The sequence below is a fragment of the Polyodon spathula genome, chromosome 26 (genome assembly GCF_017654505.1).
Source record: "Polyodon spathula isolate WHYD16114869_AA chromosome 26, ASM1765450v1, whole genome shotgun sequence".
Taxonomy (NCBI): domain Eukaryota; kingdom Metazoa; phylum Chordata; class Actinopteri; order Acipenseriformes; family Polyodontidae; genus Polyodon; species Polyodon spathula.
In genome coordinates, this window is record NC_054559.1 from 6,279,147 (window position 1) to 6,292,371 (window position 13,225).

At 39.5% G+C, this 13,225-nt stretch overlaps 1 protein-coding gene across 1 annotated transcript in view; it reads right to left on the reverse strand.

The window, feature by feature from the left end:
* Positions 1 to 13,225, reverse strand: part of LOC121300521 (arf-GAP with dual PH domain-containing protein 1) — a 93,244-nt gene that overhangs the window by 43,454 nt on the left and 36,565 nt on the right. Inside the window, exon 4 of the mRNA XM_041229086.1 lies at positions 5,937 to 6,019. Coding sequence (XP_041085020.1) covers positions 5,937 to 6,019 — 83 coding nt within the window. The remainder of the gene's footprint in view (positions 1 to 5,936; positions 6,020 to 13,225) is intronic.

The following is a 13,225-nucleotide window of genomic DNA, read 5'->3' on the forward strand; positions in this document are numbered from 1 at the left end:
AGTCCAGAAAAGTGAGCCGTTTCTCTGGAGCCGTACTGTACACTACATGGCTGTTGTACAAAGAAATTTGTACCATTTACATGCCACGTTTTTTTTGTACCATGCCATGGTCTTCATAGCTGCATTGTATGGCTTCAGCATCAGGTCTGACTTATCCACGCCTCCCATGTTTTTATTGTAGTCCACGACACACTCGGGCTTGTTTGTGTGCGTGCCCATACCTCGCACAGGAACTGCTATTGTTGCCTCATCGTGGATGGTGGTACAAATCTTTTTTATCTGTATATTTCATTGCCAGCAGTTTCTTGGCTACAAAGTTGACAAGGAAATCCCTTCCTGTTTGGTCTTATCGTGCCAAAAGCCATTGTTTGGGATATGTACAAGGCCCTAAACAGAGGGATTCCTGTGTAGAAATTATCTACAAATGGTAGTCCAGATTTAGAGGGGGAAAACCATATCCCACACAAACGCTCAGTGGTCTGGAACCATGGTCGACAGCCAGGCGGCTCAATCTGAGAGTCCTTCCCTGTGTACACTCTGAACTGATGAGTGTACCCAGTGGAGCTCTCACACAGTTTGTATAGTTTAATCCCATAACTGGCACGTTTCATTGGAATACGTTGTTTAAAAACTTGCCTCCCCTTGAATAGAAGGAGGAACTTGGCCAGGTGTACACGTTTCTCAAATTTATTCTGTAGATGTATCGAAAACTGGCCGTAATTTGAAAAGCCTGTCACATTAGCCTGTCCCTCGGAAGAGCTTTAAAACTATCATTGTAATGTAGAAATTTTAAAATTAATTGGAGTCTGTCCCGGCTCCTGGCAGAAGGGAAAATTGGGCAAGCACGGATTGGGTTGGTGGACCAATATAAAAATAATCTAGGTTTATCCCCCAGTCTCATCAGAAAGGATAAACCCTAGAACAATTTCATTTCTGGCACCAGGCTGTCTGCATGTTATGTCATGTATTGTTGGGCAATACATCTACCACCATCTACCACCTCTTGGTTCAGGCTCACCTACTATACCCTGTTCTGGTAGGGGTTCAGGCTCAATGTCCATCAGCTCCTCTTCCTCACCACTGCTGGATACCTCACTGGAGGAAGAGTCACTTGGCACATACTCACTACCAGAGTCATCAGTCAGACTCCACTAGGAGGTCAGCAACAGCCTCTGCCGCCTTGCCATTTTACTGACCAAAATAAAACCTCCATTGCCTAGTACAAGAAAATTCTAAACAAAAGAAAATGCAATAATAAAATTATACCTTATACAAATGCAATGTGTGTTGTGAGAGGATATAATTCAATAAAAAAACATAAATACATTTTACAGCCATGTTAATTATCACAATTTCAATATATACATATATATATATATAAATATAGTAGCGTACACGGGGGAAGGCAGCAGCGGGTTGATAGGTGACGTAATCACACACAAAGACATAAACCTGATATACCCTCTTTGCAAAGGAGCTGGCTCTTTTGTACAGCATACGGCTCTTTTGTATTGGCACTATGCTTTAGTGCGAGAAGTCCCAGGTTCCCGCCCAACCTCCGCCTGTGTATATATATAATGAAAAATAAAATCAATCCAATAACTGTAACAAATCGTTTTGGGATTATTTTTAGAGCTATACAGTATAAATTGAAACCTGACCCCCACCAAAAAAACCCTAATAATTACTGTGACATCCTAGCGCGAAATGGGGAGAGGTGAAAAAAACCATATAACCTAATAAATAAATCAATAAATACTATTCAAAAAATGTTCTTCAAAAAAATAATAAATCAAAAAAGATCAAAATGTAAAACAGGAAAAAAAAATCTGATCTGAAATACACAATGAGATAATAAAATCACCAATTATAAAAGTTATAAACAGGAAAAAAAATCTAACGAAATATACAATGATGAATAAAAGTTTTTTGGGGTACAGTAGAAAGTTGAAATTAGATCTAATCTAAAAGTATAAAGTAAGAAAGATGAATCACAGATTACAGAAATAAGATACAGTATTCAAAAAATATGTAAAATAGATCAATCCTATGCTCAAACACACTAGCCTAACAGTTTCTCTCCAGCCAACTAAACCACACACAACCAGATATAATGTTTCACACACAGGATATACAAAAAACATGTGGTTCCTAATGTTTATTTTTGCCCTCTGGTCGCTGAATTTACACCACTGAACAAAAAAAAAATTGTTGCAACTACAGTACCTCCCACACACTCTGTATATTACAGTGGTGTCATGTGATCAGAGTCAGGAGCAGGAAGTATCAACATACTGCATGTACCTACTGTCAACATCAGCAAAACAAGATGTAGACAAATAGTCAGATGTTACTTCAAAGCTAATTTCATGAAGCACAGCTCAATTAAACAACTGCTAATCAAAGGTAAACCATTATCCGTGTAATATAATGAAATGAGAGCCACTGACCTGATGTGTTATGTAATAACTCCTGGAGGAGTGAGTCCGAGTGAAAAAATGATAATCCAGGTTTTTTTTTCTTTTAACCATGTTTTTAATCATGAAGTGCTAGGTACATCCATAGCACAAAAGAGGTTAATAGAGGTATCTTAAATTGTCAAGGGGTTTAACTGCTCAGAATTATTTTTCACAGGTCACAGATACCAGAACCAGGGGCCACAGGTGGAAGCTGAAGAAGGGCATACTAAGAACTGAGGGGAGAAGGAGCTTTTTCACAGAAAAGGTGGTGAACCATTGAAACAGGCTGACAGAGTTGTTGAAGCAGAGACTATCGGATCACGCTGGGATCAAAGCGAATGGGCATATGTGGGCCAAATAGCCTTTTCTCTTTCTTGAATTTCTTAAGTTCTTATGTTTTTATGTTCTAGGCATATCTACCCCTAAAAAAAATGTTTGATGCAATTAAGGAACATTCATTCCTCAGTGCTGTAAATTACACTAAGTAAACCAGCTGTGACACATCAGTGTTTAATTAGTTAAATCTACCCCTAAGTCTAGCAGACAATGAAACAACCCCTGTCTCATTAAATATCCGAATCCTGGAATAGATTACTTCATCGCAAATCAAGAGTACACAGGATTATATGTTACATGAAGGCTGTAAATCTATGTTTGATAGATATATAAATGGTTTCACAGAAACTGATAATATCTATTCCCGGACTACACTTATAAAAGTTGCAGTTTTCCCATGGTTATAGTATTAATTTATAAAATAATGTGTGCTATATATGGCAGGGCTGGGAGGTTAGAATTCCCTCTCTGCCTAATTGAAATCCATGTGCTGCATGTGGCCAGGTGTTGATTGACTAATTGATTATCAATTAACCCTGGCCACATGCCATTAAAAAGAGGCTTTATTGTGTGCTTTGTTTACCAGCTGAACACCTCATGACTGTGTGTAGAGCCAGGGTGAGTGAACCAAATTCATGACCACTGTGTTTAACCAGCTTGGTGAGCACAATAAAGGACCACCTTGTGTTTAATTGGAATCATTGGTAATTAGAAAAGGGATTAGTTTAGGGGATTGTTCAGTGTGTGTCAGGGACCTTTATTTTTAGCTGTGTTTTATTCCACTGTTTTGCTTGGCTTTTTGTATTTAGAATTGTCACGTACACTTGGGTGTATGCCAGAGCTATCATTGCTGGTACTCTAGTGGTGGCCAGCTGCTGTGTAATTGTTAATAAAACCTGGACACCTGAGCAGCATTTCAACATCAACCTGTGTGTTTCTCTTGTCTTGTCTACCAGCGTATACCCTCACAGTTACACATGGTTTGCCCTGTTTTCTTTTTTAAATATGCTTTGCCATAAATTGTAATGCTTTACCATGCTTTCAGTATCTTTTTGTAAGGGCACTTAATGTTGCCTTTGTTAAGGTACTCCAAGACTAGTACAAACCAGATTTTGTTAATCCAGTGCTAAACGTTTAAACCATTTGTGTAAATTAATGTTTATCAAATTTCCTCAAATATGCTTGCTTAAATAGTCATATTTACCTTCTACTTTCTGTATGTATATTAATTTCTACCGTGTATTAAATGGCAGTGGTTTGCAATGTTTAAATCTAGTAATAAAATGATTTCTCAGAACACAACCTACTATGGCATTTAAAACTGTTTAACTTTTTAAAATAACTGATAAGAGTGGAAGAGGAAAAATGTAAATTTCTCAGAAGTAGGTCAAAATATTAACCCTATCTGCCATCGCAGATTCTGTCCCCCATCTGAGATAAGGTTAAAAGCTCTATGCCGTGCCTATGGGAAGTATTCGCCCCCTTGGATGTTTTCAGTTTGTTACAACTTGACATTGATGCATTTAAATGTTTATGGGTTTTTTTTCCCTTTTGATTTACACACTCTACTCAATCCTTTCAAATGTGTGAAAAAACAAATCAACTAAAAATAAAAACCTGAAAAGCCTTCATTAGGTAAGTATCCCCCCCCCCCCCCCCCCCCCCCTTCTTTGCTATGACACTTCTAAACAAGATCAGGTGCAACCAATTTCCTTCAGAATTCATACAATAAGTTAAATGGAGTCCATCTGTGTGCAATAAAAGTGGTTCACATGATTTCAGATTAAATAAATCTGTCTCTAAGGTCTCGCAGTTGGGTAGTGCTTTCAAAGAAAAGATACTACCATGAAGACCAAGGAGCTTTCAAAACAACTCTGGGACAAAGTTGTGGAAAGGCACAGATCAGGGGAGGGTTATAACAAGATTTCAAAGGCATTGAATATTCCTTAGAGCACAGTCAAGTTGATAATTAAGAAGTGGAAGGTATCCTCCCAAACTGAGCAGCCGAGTAAGAAGGGCATTGGTCAAAAAAGCTTCCATGGCTGAGATGGGAGAAACTGTCCATGTGTCAACAATAGCTGATGTATTCCACAAATCTCACCTGTATGCAAGAGTGGCAAGAAGATTTCTGAAAAAAGCCCATGTAAAATCCTGCTTGGAATTTGCAAAAAGACATGCAGCAAAAGATTCTGTGGTCCGATGAAACAAAAATTGAACAATTTGTCCTAAATACAAAGTGTTATGTCTGGCGCAAACCCAACACAGCACATCACCCAGGTAACCCCATCCCTACTGTGAAGCATAGGGGTGGCAGCATCATGCTAGGGGGATGCTTTTCATCGGCAGGGACTGGGAAGCTTGTCAGGGTAGAGGGCAAAATGGAGAGCTAACTACAGGCAAATCCTTGAGGAAAACCTGCTTCAGTCTGCAAAAGACCTGAGACTGGGACAGAGATTCAGCAGGACAGTGTCCCCAAACACATAGCCAAAGCAACAATGGAGTGGCTTAAAAACAAAGTGAATGTCCTAGAGTGGCCCAGTCAAAATCCGAACTTGAATCTGATTGAGAATCTGTTATAAGAAGATTGCTGTCCACCAACAATCCTCATCCAATTTGACAAAGCTTGAACAATTTTGCCAAAAAGAATGGGCAAATATTGCACGATCCAGATGTGCAAACCTGGTAGAGACTTACCCCAAAAGACTCACAGCTGTAATTGCTGCCAAAGGTGGATCTACCAAGTGTTGACTCGGGGGTGTATAGTTATCTAAACAAGACATTTCAGGTGTTTTTATTCTTCATTAACTATTTCACAATAAAAATTCTTGTCTTTTCAAAGTGTTGAGTAGGTTGTGTAAATCCAAAGGAAAAAATCCCATTTAAATGCATCAAGATTTCAGGTTTTAACAAAACAAACTGTGAAAACGTCTAAGGGGGGGGTGAATACTTACTATAGTACTGTGACCATGAATGCAGACGAGCCCGGCTCTGTGGTTGCCGAGGCGCCAGGTCTCCGCCCGGTTACACTGGCGATATACTTATGAAACAACATTGCATTTAATAACATTATTAAAAACTATTATTATTAAATGTGCAAATGTCAGCTCTGTAGAAACAACAAATAAATTGCGTGCATCCTACCTGCAGAATAGGGCTCTTGTTTATCAATGTAAACAAATTCCTTTCTCTCATATCTGGCACGGATCCATTGTTCTCGCAGTAGTCTGCAAACATAAACAAGGCATGTTAGTATGCACCATGACCTCCAGACCCCATTCAAGGCTATACAAGGCTGTGAAGTGAAATGACCCAGGAAGTGCAACTAACATATTTCTTGTTAAAATGGACACCGGAAAGTAAGTGAAAATAGTAACAGGTATCATGTTTTAAAATAAACATCCATGATTCTTTCAAAACTGCACATTTGAGACTTGTGTTGGCTAACGGAAATGCAAAACGGGTAAGATTTACAAAGATCTTTTGTTAGCTACAATCACTTTAATTGTGTCAGGTTAATGTCAGCAACCAGCTAAAACAACTATAGGTAATGTGAACTAACTGGAAAGCCAACACTGTCTGGTTTCTGATAAACATTCACCCAGGAATCTACTTCAGTGTAAACCTGAACAGCATCGTCAGACAGGTTTTACTACATATGAATAAGGTGACCATGTGGCTCTGTGTTCAGCGGGACAGTTCAGGCTTTTCAACTCAGAACTCAGTGCATTCTGGTAAGCTTTACCTGACCCACGTACCATTATTTAATTTGAGAAGCAGGACTATGCTTACTAGAATGCATTGGGTTGTAAGTTGAAAAGCCTGAACTGTCCCACTGAACACAGAGCCACATGGTCACCTAACACATGAAGAATACTCTAATATAAATAGAACCGGAGTTGTCAATAGTAAAACATTTAGTTCCAGCAATCGATGGGTTTTAAGATAAAACTTAGGAACTTAAAGGTCCAGTCAGCAAGTGTTTTGGTGCCTTCATCATTGTTACATGGCCAAAATGTTTGCCTACTTTGTATTTTTACCCTAGAATCTGTGAAATTATAAATTAATTTAATAAGTAATTGTAGTTAACAAATTAATTTAATACATGTTACATGTTTTGCACTTTTTTTTATTAGAGGTCTCAAATGTGCAGTTTTAAAATAAACATGTCATGGATAAGCTTGCTGGTGATGTCAGACCAGGAAGAGAGAGACACTGATACTGCGGGTTGAAGTGCTGATGCACGTTTATTTATTAAATAAAAGGTTTAAACACAAAACACTGATACACAAAGAAAACAGCACGTTGGCCAAAACAAAACAGACAATGATGAAAACAAGTGTAAATCCAGCACGAGTAGCAATTGGTTTTAGTTTTAAAACTCCTACTGTCTCCTTTCCCCAAACTCTCATCAACCACCCAGGAGTGTCTGCTTTGCTTTTATAAATGTGGCCACATTCCGCACAAGTTTATACTTTTTAAGTCATAATACAACAAATACAATACAAAATACACACAGGGGCCGGGTGTACCCCGTCGCAACATGTTGTACCATTCAACGCGTTTTCATTGTATAACACAATACCTGGGACCAGTTACAGGACGGGGATAAGTTCACTCTCTAGGTGAAATGACCCAGGAAGTACAAGCCAGTCTAAAAGCATAGCTTCTAAATAGAGTTTTCTTTAACCTAGTGTAGTACCAGATGTTTGGAAATGGAAATACATGTTTGCTAAAGCTTGTTTCATTCAAAACTGCACATTTGAGACCTATACAGTGCATATATGTGCATGGTGGAAACATGTATGGAAATATTTTGTTAGCTACAATTACTTTAATGCTTTTATAGACTCACATCAGAAACAACATTTTCCTCTCCTGACTGCTAACGGATCACACCACATAACAGATCATTTTAAGTGTTCAGTACTTTTCCTTTTTTTTTTTTTTCCCCAGGATGAAGCTATAGACCAAGAACTTTGATGTTTTCACCCCAGTCTTAAATATTTAATAAAAATCACTGGATGAATATTATTCAAATTATTAAAGGGTATTGCCAATAATAATGGAAATAAAAAAAGTTGAACATACAGATGGATGCACGTAAAGACAGACAGATTTGTATCATCTTATATTTCCAGATTCTGATACTTAAATGCTTAAATGCTTTGCTAACCAAGTAACACTATTGGATACACAGTTCTCTAGATGTAAAATAAATCTAATTGTGATAAACAATCAGATGTACAGACAAGTGCCATATCCTTGTTGCCATCGATATTCATCCCCAGCTAAAAAGAAACACATACTTAAAATAAATTCCTTCCATCATTTTTGAAATCTAAAACGTATAATTTTAGCCTGGCTCATTTTTAGACAAACCTTAATTAACGTCAGCAGTACAAAGATTATTCAGGAAACCATCCAGTTCTGAATTTACATTTTTTATTGCAAGTAAACTTTGTTACAATTATTCATACATTTGGCATTGGTCTTTTCTGGAAGGTAAATTAGTCACTGGGGCTGATTTTCAACAGCTCCAAAGAATAAAGACTTGCTGTCTTCTGGGAGGAACTAACCATGTCCACCAGGGGACCTGCTTTGGGGAGATTGCCTGCAAAGGTGGTGGTTGGGGAGGTGGAGTAAGAAAGAGAACTAAGCAGGCAATGCTTCAGTCACAATATAAGTATTGCGGAGAAGGTGTGAACTTCTAGAGAATTCTGGAATGCTCTCTGAACTACAGTGTTTAAATGAGTTACCTGAATTCTAGACTTTTGGTGAGAATATATATATTTTTGCCCCTTCACTTTTTATGTTCATATATATATTTAACATACATATAACTAACCAATTAGCCTTGCCATGTGAGGGCGGGTGCTTTTTGTTTGGAGTGTTTACTTTCTGAAAGTCTCGTAGTAGCTGGTTTTGCTGTGGTAACTGAGCTCAGCAATGTCTGACGACAAAACGTTAACAACATTCTCTGTAACATCCAGCACTACATTTAAAACAAAGCCAAGCAAGGAATATTTTAATTGTTAACATAAACAATCCATATCATAACATTTTGTACATGTTATTCTTTGTTTCTGTTTGGCACGTTCCTTTAATAAGCAACATGTTGGAATTATAGGTGTTGTACAGCATTGTGCAGATATGACACTGGAACTGGTTCTGCCATTTGATGCTTTTTGTGTTTGTACTAAATAAATGCTCAGTTAGTAAATATTCTACATTTTATTGTAGCCATGTGGATGACTCGGGGCAGGGGGGGGCAGGAGTTCTGTACTGACAATAATCTCTGCCAACCTCCCTATTTAAACCCTTTTTCCCTGTCTTGAGTTTTTCGTTTGCGTGGCGTTACACAGCTGACAAATACCGCTGACCAGTCTATCCTCAACACTGCTGGACGAGTTCCCTCAAAACTTTCTCATTCTGAATTCTTGAATGCAGAACCTGAATTCCTGAATGGGCTGTCTATTTTCTTTCGTGAATCACTGCACAGCCCTGTAGAATCTGTCTTAATCATTTAAATATAAGATTATCAATTTAGATATAAAATGTCTATTTACCAGGTGCACTTTTTTTTCTCTTCAGAATTGAATTCTCAAAAGATGACTGCACTTCTCTTCCTGGACAATCCAAGCAAAACATTTCCAAAAAATTCTGCTGCCTCAATCTCTGCCGATCCTGCAGCACGCTCCCGCTGTCCAGACACCCAGGCTTCTGAAGCCATTATCCTCTCTGCACTCTAAACATCTTTGCCCAAGGGACACTCTTCCTCTCTTCGTTCTTTAAAGACTGGCCCAATAACAAGACTCTGAAAGGTCTTTTTAAAAGGAATTGGAATCCCAACGGATTTACTGTATACTGGTGCAGCAGCCTCCCGTGCTGTTGACGTGACCCAGCAGCCTAGCTGCTGCTTGCTGAGCCGTAAACAGATATAATATTTGATCAACTGTTTCAGGACACGGATATATGCAGTCCTAGATACTGTATATGTCTTCAGGTTTTTAAGGTATTGTGACAACTCTCAACTCTGCCGTTTCAATTCCTTCACCGTCTCAATCCACTTCATCGGCGCCATTGTCTCTCCCCTTCCACATAATGCACGGATCAGCCACCAGAAGTCCCGCACTCGCTGTCCAAGCACGCTCCCTCCGTCATTTCTCCATGCAAGCTGTCTTGTAGCCGCCCAGAGTATAACAAACTATGCAGGATAAATTTAACACAAAATTGTGTGTCTTTACTAATTACTCATTCACATTATTATTGGCGAAATCAGTTCATCAAGTCAGCCCCTCTTCACCTTGGGTGGGAGCTGCTATTCAGCCCCTCTGCATTTGCTTCTCCACCGCAAATGGGTTCTTGGATTCTCTATGCATTTACTATTAGAATCTGCTTTTCTCCCCATGCCCAGTGCTCGTGTAGAACAGTCTCCTCTATTTTGGTACAGCTTCAAGAACCGGTCTCTACTCTGACACTTTCCTCCGCCGTAACATAAAGGAAGCTCCAGGATCCATGTTTATTCAATTCGCAACCTCCACTCTTCCTGCATTCTCGCTCTTCCTACACATTCGCCTGGTGTGCTTCACAACCTTCTGCAAGCACGACTGTATCTGCCCTACACCCTTCAACCAGGATTTCATTCTGTCTTTCCTTGTTCATGCAAAAGATAATTTACACAATTCAGTGATCTGATAAATCCACAACTCATTCCTTCGAAAGGACTACCAGAGCTTTCCTCCCAACGGGGTGTTTTCCTCTCAAGCAATGAGATTAGTCTTTAATTCCCCCATCAAAAAAAGAAATAAAAATGTGTATATAATTAACCCATTTATTTGTTTTCCGCTCTTTAAATTGGCAAACCCACACACAGAACAGTACTGTTTTTTTCATGCACTTTTTATTATATGCAGAAACAAAACAAACAAAAGCCTATCTCCACTTGGCCTAGACTAAAGACAGCTTTTCTTAACTAAAGGGTTGGGACAACTAAGCCGTTTCCTCAATAGAAACACTGTTTACTTTGAACCACACTGGACAGCTAAGCTGTTTACCAGTCACACACATTATACTTGAGGTATAAACACACATACCTTCTTCTCTGACATTCAGTACTCCTTGGCTGAACACACGCCATCAGCTCCCTGGCAGTCCTCTTGCCTTCACACAGACTGCCTTGAACAAACATTTCGATTCTATTTAAATACCTGTCTGCTAATCGCAGGCAGGTGACACTAATTCAATTAATAAACAACTAAACAGGTAATCACTTAAACCTTTTCATTTATCCATTCTCTCACCTCTAGGTTTCCCTTGGGAGCAAAGTATCAGTTGCTTCCCAGCCTTGGAGGCTGATCGGTTAAGTCTCATATCCAGGAGGGCATCTCTCACTGAGCTAAGGGGAAAACTATGTACAAATCTCAAAGCCCTTGCTCCTGTCCAATTAATTGTAGCCAACTGTGATTCAGGGGGCAGGAGCTAGTGTCCTCCCCTGTTCTGTCCTGCCAATAATCTCTGCCAATCTCCCTATTTAAACCCCAACTCACACTCTTGTTCTGTATCAAGCGTTTTTGTTTTCCACCACCCTCCTACCCCCCCCCCCCCCCCCTCCTCCACTGTGCAGCTCCACCTCTGCAATGGTCTCCCTCCGAGGGGTAAGTGAAGCTCACTTCCAAACTTTAGAAGCCTGGCCACATTGGGAAGGTTCTCTGCAAGCTAAAGGAGACCCCTTGACAAATCTATCAACATTTTTGATTTCCCATTCTCTCACCTCCTAGGTTCCTCTTGGGGACGAAGTATCGATTACTTCCCAACCTTGGAAGGTGATCATTTCGGTCTCACCTGCGTGAGGGCGGCTCTCCGCTAGCCAAATGGAAAACTATGTACTCATAAAGTACTTCTATTCTCAATTCAAGGTTCTACAAAAACAGTAACTTGAAAAAGACTGAACAGTAAAAATGAGGTTACCAGAGGTTCTTAGCAAAAAAATTAAATTCACCTTGCTTCGCTCTGCAGTTCTTTACCTTTGACCCCCACTTTTAGTTAGGCGCCCATGTGTACAACCCATGTAGGAATACGTTTTCATAGATAAATCATGATTAATTGTGCTTATGATGTGCCCAACTTCAATATAACTGGTTATATTGAAGTTGGGCCAGTCATAGTTCAATATAACCGTGTGGGGCCAGTCATAGTTCTATATAACCTTGTGGGGCCAGTCACAGTTCAATATAACCTTGTGGGGCCAGTCACAGTTCAATAGAACCTTGTGGGGCCAGTCACAGTTCAATATAACCGGGTGGGGCCAGTCACAGTTCAATATAACCGGGTGGGGCCAGTCACAGTTCAATATAACCGGGTGGGGCCAGTCACAGTTCAATATAACCTTGTGGGGCCAGTCACAGTTCAATATAACCGTGTGGGGCCAGTCATAGTTCAATATAACCTTGTGGGGCCAGTCACAGTTCAATATAACCTTGTGGGGCCAGACACAGTTCAATATAACCAGGTGGGGCCAGTCACAGTTCAATATAACCGTGTGGGGCCAGTCACAGTTCAATATAACCGTGTGGGGCCAGTCACAGTTCAATATAACCAAGTGGGGCCAAATCGGGGGTTAATAGTCAATTCTAGAAAGACACCAAACCAGTTTCAGCACACGTAAGAATCGCAGGGAGGCAGAGCAGCTACGCCAAGAAACGCACGTATTTATAGATCATTCCTAATTAATACAGATATATTACACTCTCATGTGACTAGCAATCCTTACTTACTGCTATTGCGTTATTCATTTTTTTCTCTCTGGTGCTTTAACTTATAAATTATTCAAGAGTAGTTGGCAGGCTATCAGATATGAGGAATGTGCATAGGATATTGTGGGGGAGTGAGGACATTTGCTTCCCGGCATTGCATTGTACAGCAGGTGGATTCAGTACAAAAAAACAATAAAATATTCACAGATGAATACAGAACCATTTTGGCCATTCAAAAGCGAAAACCTCAAACTATCATGTGTATTTGTATTCTGAACAATCGCAATATAAATCTCACTGCAGTTTCTAGATTGGGCGGCACAGTGCTGGTGTTAAGTTCATTTAAACACCTATTAACTATCATATTTTTTGTGCAATATGACAAATTACTCCAAGTGCTGCCCTTTACGAATGCTGTAGCCCCTTAAACGTAAACTGTAAATGTTCAGGCTAATTGCTTTCCACTAGCTATATTTTGCATTAACTTTTTTTATATGCTTTTTTTATGACTTACCAATACTCACATATGCTTTACCATCATTCATTACACTTTGCTTTTACTATGGGAAACATATACTGCCAACCTGGCAGAGAGGTAGGCAGAAGATAGTGATGGTGATATTGTAGTTGAAGTTCAAGCACACATTCATGGAAGATGCCTGAAGTCTCTGTCATGCT